Source organism: Garra rufa, chromosome 11 (assembly GCF_049309525.1).
Source record: "Garra rufa chromosome 11, GarRuf1.0, whole genome shotgun sequence".
Taxonomy (NCBI): domain Eukaryota; kingdom Metazoa; phylum Chordata; class Actinopteri; order Cypriniformes; family Cyprinidae; genus Garra; species Garra rufa.
This window is the reverse complement of record NC_133371.1, coordinates 35,947,211-35,956,505: the sequence shown is the minus strand read 5'-3', so window position 1 is coordinate 35,956,505 and position 9,295 is coordinate 35,947,211. Positions and strand designations below refer to the sequence as shown.

At 31.2% G+C, this 9,295-nt stretch overlaps 1 protein-coding gene across 1 annotated transcript in view; it reads right to left on the bottom strand.

Annotated features, from left to right (window-relative positions):
* Nucleotides 1-326: 326 nt before the first annotated feature.
* The window catches only part of LOC141345333 (gigaxonin-like), a 25,196-nt gene continuing 16,227 nt past the window's right edge, over nt 327-9,295 (bottom strand). The window contains exon 12 of the mRNA XM_073850195.1: nt 327-475. Coding sequence (XP_073706296.1) covers nt 327-475 — 149 coding nt within the window. The remainder of the gene's footprint in view (nt 476-9,295) is intronic.

Here is a 9,295-nt window from a genome sequence, read left to right as displayed (position 1 = left end):
CTGTATTAAAAAATATAATCAGTTCATGTATGACTTTTGAAATTCATTTTCCACAGAAGACTGGTGGGTTTGTTTTGACATGAGGGTTAGTAAATAAAGATGACGTTCCTTTTCAGATGAACTGTTCCTTTAATAACTTTGACCCACAATTTTTAGTTTTTTAGAAGACAGATTTTGGTGTACAGTGTCCGATTATATCAATTGCACAATCATTCCTGATGACATACTTGTAGAGGGTGGGACTTTCATATCTTACGCTGTGAATTCTGCTGATGTGTGAAGTGTGTACGGTCTGTGGAGTCAATACAGACAATGAGATCACCACCTCAAGGACTGATAGCGGTCTGATTAATCCTAGGGGAAAGATCTAAACATTCGCACACTGTCCTGCCTTCCCACTGATGGCTTGTTCCACGCATTGGTTGCTGGGATGAAGGCATCACATCCCTGCTGGGAATACTGTGGTAATGTTGTGCTGTGTAAGCAACCAAAATGGTGAGTAAGAACAGCAAACTGCATCACTGCAGTCGAATGATCTGCATACCTCCTGACCAGCCCCTTTGACGAGGAAGTGAATCAGGGCATACAAAGTCATTCACAAATCAAATCAAATGGAAAGAAGGAAGTCTTTTGTTTATGTTGTCAGTGAACATGGTGGGTTGATGTAAGAGGTGTTGAAATAACTTCAACTACGTTCTAATGAGGTTTGCATGCATTCCAAGTGGGACAAAGAATTTTCTTGGTCTGTTCTTTACCCGCCACATACGCATTACTCAATCTGACCAACGGATTATAAAAAGTCACTTGTTTGGACCGTATATGCAACACTTGGTCACATGCTGTAAACTTAAGCTGAAAGTGAAACAGCTGTCTGTGGTTGCTTGGTTCTTTGATGATGGGGCCTTTACAGGAAAACCCTCTTGTATGCAAGTAACTTTTTTCTTCGAGATGCGTAGTGGGTTCATTTAATAGTGTCACTTTTTCTTTAAGCAAAGTCTATTTTAGGACCATTAAATTATGACATTATCTTCATGAAAATGAAGCACATTTGTCTTCCCAGTTATGCCTATCGGTGTTTTGCATTTTAGGATTTCCCCCTCATAATTCTTAGTTTCGTTTCTCATTTTGGTGTGAAACTCTATTGCACAGTAAAAACAAACAAACAAAAAAACATATAGTGAAAATAATTATTTGTATTTTAATCAGGGAGTACAATAAATACTAAAGCAATGTGTAAATACCTTTAAAACAGGACCATTGTTTAAATTTTTTTTTAAATAAAATAATAATAATAAAAAAATATATATAATAATTTTGGGGGGTGAACTTCTTCATGTTCTTCAGTTTTGTCAACTCAGCTGTAGCACACCAGAATTATTATTAATAAATAAATATAAACTATTAAAAATGTATATTGTAAATTGAAATAAAGCTAAAATAAAATCTAAATAAAGAATAATTAGTTAAATAAATTAGTTAAATTTGTTAATTAGTTAAATTAGTTAAAACAAACAAAAAATATAATGAAAATAATTATTTTTATTTTAATCAGGGAGTACAATAAATACTAAAACAATGTGTAAATACCTTTAATTGTCCAAACTAGACTTTGTTTCAAAATAAAATAAAATAAAATAAAATAAATTTTGGGGGTAAACTTCTTCATGTTCTTCAGTTTTCATGAATTTTGTCAACTCAGCTGTAACACACCATAATTATTTTTAATAAATAAACATAAACTATTAAAAAAAAATATTGTTAATTGAAATAAAGCTAAAATAAAATCTAAATAAAGAATAATTAGTTAAATAAATTAATTATTAGTTAAATTAGTTAAAAAACAAACAAAAAACATATAATGAAAATAACTATTTTTATTTTAATCAGAGAGTACAATAAATACTAAAACAATGTGTAAATACCTTTAATGGTCCAAAATAGGCTTTGTTTCAAAATAAAATAAAATAAAACAAAATAAAATAAAATAAAATAAAATAAAATAAAATAAAATAAAATAAAATAATTTTGGAGGGTAAACTTCTTCGTGTTCTTCAGTTTCATAAATTTTGTCAACTAACCTGTACAGAATTATTAATAATTACTAAACATATACTATTAAAATATTTTTTTTTTCATTTAAATAAAATTTAAATAAAGATGAATTAGTTACTCAAATAAATTAGTTAGGTTTTATTTAATTAATAATTAATATTGAATAATATATAATATTATTTATAGTTAATATAATTTAAACCCTAAAAAAACCCTAAAACTAAAATAAAAATAAATAGTAATACTGAGTACTGTACAAACATTTAATCATGATTAATCACATCCAAAATCAAAGCTTTTGTTTATATAATATACACACACATACAAAATAAAATAAATATTTTGGGGGGTAAACTTCTTCATGTACTTCAGTATTCATGAATTTTGTCAACTCAGCTGTAGCACACCAGAATTATTATTAATAAATAAACATAAACTATGAAAAAAATGTTTGTTAATTGAAATAAAGCTTATATAAAATCTAAATAAAGATGAATTAGTTAGTTAAATAAATTAATTTTAGGTTTTATTTAATAATTTATAATTAAAAATATTATTTATAGTTAATTTATATAATTTATATAATTAAATTATATAATTTATAATTAATTAATTATAAATGAATTAAGTTGAAGCACTAAAAACCCTAAAACTAAAAACTAAAACTGAAATAAAAATAAAAATAATATGCACACACATAAATAAAATAAAATAAAACATAATAAAATAAAATAAAATAAAATAATTTTGGGGGCTAAACTTCTTTAAAAAAACTAAAAACTAAAACTGAAAGCAAAAACAAATAAAAATCAAATAAAAAAGAATAGCTAAAATGAAACTACAATTAAAATGTAAGTTTGTTAACTTAATTTTTATTAATAATATTTTATATAATATATGTGTACTGTGTATATTATTTACATATAAGACACACATATATATTTTGAAAATATTTACATTTACATATATATTTATATTCATATCATTTATATTATATATACATATATTTAATATATAAACATAACATATTTTTCTTAAATATATACATGCATGTGTGTATTTATATATACAAAATAAATATACACAGCACACACACATATATTATGTAAAAAACTTTTATTTTGTATGAGATTAATTGAGATTAACCATTGCCCAGCACTAAATAAATAAACAGTATTATAAATAATATAAATAAATATTACTATTAAAAAAAAAATAGCTAAAAATGAAACTAAAATTAAAATGAAAACTGAAAATATAAAACTTTAAATTAAAATATTAACATTAATAATAAAAACATATAATATTTAAATAATATATAAAATGACTAGCATACTAAAGACTTTAAAGCTAACAGACATGGACTATGAGCTATGTTTGGAAATCAACATCTGCCCTTTTTCATATACACAAAGACTTGCAGGTATGATCTGAGGTCACAAATGACGTCAGGACGTCTGCTATACAGGACAAACCCAGCGTGCCTATCTGAGCAGGACTTGGGAGTCACAAGACCTCTGGTTAAATGTAAGTCCTGTCATGTGAGCAGCCCAGTTTGGGTGAATTTACCCCATCCTGTTTATCTGCAGTAATCCTGTTAATCCCATGCCTGTCCTGCACTGCACACATGAGACCAAACACGTTCATAAACACAACTTTTGATGAGACACCCGTTACGCCACAGAAAAACCCCAACTTTGCTAACATACCAGAGTTATGCAACAAATCAAGACTTGCTTACAAGAAACTAAATTCCCCGGCATGTTTCAGTTTTACAAGACAGTATTATGACTTGTGTATTATGTACTGAGTGAACGGATGTCGTACTCACTCAAATACCCACCGTCACCTTCCTCATGGAATGCCTCTTGCTAATGATTAATCTCTATAACTGAGAGGAATCAATATTAAATACTAGTAAAAGTTTAAAAGCATCTGAAAGGTTTCAGAGTTACTGGTGTGAAAGCACTGTATTGCACTTAAACCATAAAGTATGCTTTTACAGATTCCCTTTTTTATTATTAAGTTTTCTAGTATCAAATATGTATTTTTATGCAAAAAAAAAAAATAATATATATATATATATAGTGCTTTGCAAAAGTATTCATACCCCTTCATTTTTTCCCCCCTCATTTTGTTTTGTTGCAGCATTATATTAAACTGCTTTAAATTACTTTTTTGGAATGGAAGACGATTGGAACAACTAGGACTCTAGAAAATGTCTGCCAGCCCCAATCCAAGCTGACAGAGCTTGAGAGGTGAAAAGGTGAGGCAAAGAATGGCAGATAATTGCCAAATGCAGATGTGCAAAGCTTGTCACATCATACCCAAAAAGACTTGAGGCTGTAAAGGTGCTTCAACTATGTACTGAGTTAAGGGTATGAATACTTATGCAATGTACTTATTTCAGTGTTTTATTTTTAATAAATTTGTAAAATTTGCAAATCTGGTTTTTGCTTTGTCATTATTATGGTGTATGGAGTGTAAATTGATGTGGGGAAAAACTAATTTAAAGCGGTTTAACATAATGCTGCAACAAAACAAAATGTGAAAAAAATGAAGGGGTATGAATACTTTTGCAAGGCACTGTATATAGTTTATTGGCATTCTGGTCCTTAAATCTGATTGGCTGAGAAGAGTGCGACATTCCAGTGATATCCGAATTGTTTGCAAAAATCCTTTATACTTTTATAAATAATTCTGTTTTTGTGTCACAGAATGTAGTTTTCAGAGTTTTTTAGGCAAAATGCACTTGTTTAGACTTAAAATAAGTTTTGTTGATCAAAATGGCATCTATTTGAAAATTTGCTTCATGTTTTTGGAGAATATAAGCTCCAGGGCGTCAGCGGACGTTCAATGCTTATGAACCCGCCGAGAGTACCTCACGTTGGCCAGATCTTATGGAATATGCCACTGGCTCTAATGTCTCTATAGTAGTTAAACACGAGATATAATTAGTTTTGGATAAATCTAATGGGCAGAATATTGGCTGAGGACAAAACCACATTATATTTTATGTAAATGTAAAGCTTTATATCAGAGCGCTGCCTTTGTACTTTTGACGAATTTGCCTAGCAACTTTTATGATGGCTGTTGTTGCTTATTAAATATGATTAATTAATAAATAATATTTTATATAACTAATAGTATTTATTATTGGGAAACAGTGTTTGTGTGTTCGCGTTCGTGATTATTCCACCATTAGATGGCGACAAAGGACTGTTTTTATGAGTGAGTCAGCAATAAAGTCTTTTATATTAAAAGAAACTGAAACGCTGTTATAAACAAGGAAGTTATTTTTACTTTGAACAAGACCTTGTAAGACACAGCAGACATTTAAACTAATGTTTTATTGTGAATATGAGATTGAGTTGAAGAATGAATGCTGTATCAGATAAAGGTAATTACACTCACCCAGTCAATCTCTCTCTCATAGTACTCTACATAATACAGTGAGCTTTTAATACAGTAATACAATAAGCTTTTAATGAAGCAACTCAACGTTTGTTCATTAGTAGTTCTAAAGTGGAGTTGGTCAAATTAGTAATAGAGGCTTGATCTCAGCTGTTAAACTGTCAAACTGAGATTTGAAACCGTGGCGGAAGAAAAGAGGGCTTTTAAAGACACTCCGTTGCTGTTTCTAATGTATTTACACTAGGGCTGGGACACGATTAATCGCGATTAATCGTGTCCCAGCCCTAATTTACACACTTGTGCCGTCGAACTGTTGTATAAACGCAATATCACACTCATAGCCGTGAGATATGGCTGTCAGATGAGGATAAATTTGAATGTAACATACAAGAAGATGTTGAAGAAGAGGAAGAAATTGCAGGAGACTCAGATGAGCAGACTGAGACAGACACAGAGACAGAAAGGGAAGAACAGGAAAGATGCCGCACTCTGTGGTTCTGCAGAAGGACAATGCACACCAGCAAATTCACTTCTGAATGGTTGAAGAAAAACAAAATGAAGACTTTGGAGTGGCCTAGTCAAAGTCCTGACCTGAATCCTATTGAGATGCCCACAGCATGACCTTAAAAAGGCGGTCCATGCTCGAAAACCCTCCAATGTGGCTGAATTACAACAATTCTGCCAAGATGAGTGGGCCAAAATTCCTGCACAGCGCCGTAACAGACTCATTGCAAGTTATGGAAAATGCTTGATTTCAGTTGTTTTGTTTTTGTTACATATATGTTGGATTAATATCCCTTTACAGCCATATTCTGTACAGTTTTGTTGTCTGAGTTTGGCTGTCGTTTCGAACTAAAATGGTCCTGTGGTCCACTACAGTGGACATGCTGTAAAATTAAAAATAAAAACAAAACGTAAAAACTCTAAATTGTAGAATTTTTTTTTAACCCAAAGGATGTAGGAAATCACAAAAAAACAACAAAAAAGAGGCACTTTTTTTCTTTGGGTCTCAGGAGGATATCGGCACGCTGTGATGACATGAATTACAGCTGTGCCTTAACATTTGAAGTCAAAAGTTTACATACACCTTGCAGAATCGGCAAAATGTTAATTGTTTTAGCAAAATAAGAGGAAAATCAGAAAACCCCCTCCCCCTTATGCTCTTAATGCATGTTTATTCCTTCTGAAGCATCAGTGAGCGTTTCAACCTTCTGTAATAGTTGCATATGAGTCCTTCAGTTGTCCTCAGTGTGAAAAGATGGATCTCAAAATCATACAGTCATTGTTGGAAAGGGTTCAAATACACAAAAATGCTGCAAAACTAAAGAATTTGTGGGACCTGAAGGAATCTTCTGAAAACAGCAGGCACTGCCAAGCAGTTTCACTGTTAAGGACAAACAAGGGACTCATAAACAACTATCAGAAAACAAAAAAGCTGTGGATCATTCAGGTAATAACACAGTATTAAGAATCAAGCGTATGTAAACTTTTAAACAGGGTAATTTTTTATAAATTCCACTAGTATTTTCTCTTGTGGGCTATATGTAAATGTCTTTTACGTGAAATATCTTATTCAGGTCAGTGCTAAATAAAAAATCCATTTTATTTTGATAATTAACATTTTGCAGATTCTGCAAGGTGTATTTAAACTTTTGACTTCAACTGTATATATAGTATGTGAATTTTCATTTCATGCATGTTTTAATAACCACATAAAAGACACACCACCAACTTCCGCATAAGATTTTATTACGAGGCAAAATTCCACATGACCTTGGAGGCAAATCTACGCCTGACTTGCACTCTGAAACATCAGAAACATGGAATGAGAATTCCACAGTGAAAATGTCCCTTTAGTACCAGAACAACACTTTGCATAATATAAACATTATGTGCTACATTTTATTAATCACAATGTTCTGGCAGACGCCAAGTGTTTTAGTGTTGTGTGCAAATAGAGTCATGACAATGTTTACAGTAAAGTGAGTGTGTTGATCATTTTCATGAGCATGTATTGTGTGTGAAGTCTTGGCGAGGAACACACACTACATATCATGCATCGTTGATACAGTATACTCTGCATTCTGACAGCACTTCCACGTCAATAACAACAGCAAATTTTGTGGTGATATAGAAATTACAACTTACACAAACCTTGGTAAGCTCCCGTCTTCAATCTGGCGACCAGTGCATTGGTGCAAACACCACAAATTGGTCCTGTGAAATTTTTTGCGCCCACATTCTCATCGCTTGAGACAAATGTTAGCGTCTAGTGTGTGAAAGTGTGGTATTTATTCCTGCTATTGGATTGCATTTCCATGGTGGTGAATATGCAATGTTCGTCCCTTCAATTAGAACAGACAGCAGCAGCTGAATCATGCACAGAACAAATGGGGTCACCAGATGCCAAAACCGTCCACACTGACAGGAAAGCCAGTTCAGAGGTCATTCACAAAATACATCTCGCCACATAAGGGTGAGACCAGCAACTTGCATCTATTCCTGACATGCTGTGGTGTTTTGAGTCCCTGGATACGAGACCAACAGCAAAATTTAATCAGTTAAGACAGGCAGACCAGCACACAGCCAGAGAAAAACACATGAAATATGCAAATATCCACCATTTTCGGTTTCAACTTTGACAATACAGTGCATATGAATTAGTCTAAACTAAAATGTAAACTTGTATATTCTTTCCTATATACCTCTTTGATCAGAAAACACATCTTTGACTATGAACTAAGGCTACCAAAGTTAACCGTTGAGACCAATTAAATATATAAGCACATATATTAAACAATTTAATATTAAAACTGCCTCATTTTCAGAACAAGAGCGGGTCCACAGGTATCCAAATTCAATACAAACAGTCCCACAGCTGGGCGTTTACCGGCAATTATATTTTTTTCCATAAATGAAACACAGATGGGACTTAAAAAAAAAAAGAGCAATGATTTTCGCAATTTGTAAGGCAGAGCGGGCTTTTTGGCAAAGTTTAACAAGACTGAAATTTCTCCTGGACACCGTTAATAAGAAGGCCTTAAAAAAAAACGTATGCACTTATGCACCAAGTAATAATTATATAAATATTTTTATATATATGTAATATGATAATATAATATACAATAAAACTATTTTTTTATTTTATTGTGTGTATTATATGTAGATACTAATTATATATACACACACTACCAGTCAAAAGTTTTTGAACACTAGGATTTTTAGTTTTTTAAAGAATTCTCTACTCACCAAGGCTGCTTTTATTGGATCCAAAATACAGAAAAAGCAGTAATATTGTGAAATATTTTTACTATTTAAAGAACTGCTTTCTGTTTGAATATATTTTAAAATTTTAATTTATTCCTGTGAAAATAAAAAAGCTTAAATAAAAAGCTTTTGTAACATTACACACTATACCATTCAAAAGCTTGGAGTTTTTTGGTAAAGAAATTATAGAAATTAATACTTTTATTTAGCAAGGATGCTTTAAATTGTGAAAAATGTGATGATACAGACATTTATCACGTAACAAAAGATTGATAAAGAATATTAGAATGATTTCTAAAGGATCATGTGACTGGAGTAATGATGCTAAAAAATTCAGCTTTGAAATCACAGGAATAAATTACATTTTAAAATATATTTAAACAGAAAACAGTTATTTGAAATAGTAAAAATATTCCAAAATTGTACTGTTTTTGCTATACTTTGGATCAAATAAATGCAGGCTTGGTGAGCAGAAGAGACTTTAAAAACATTAATAATCTAACTGTTCAAAAACTTTTGACTGGTAGTGTATATATAACATATTAAATAAATTACTATTATA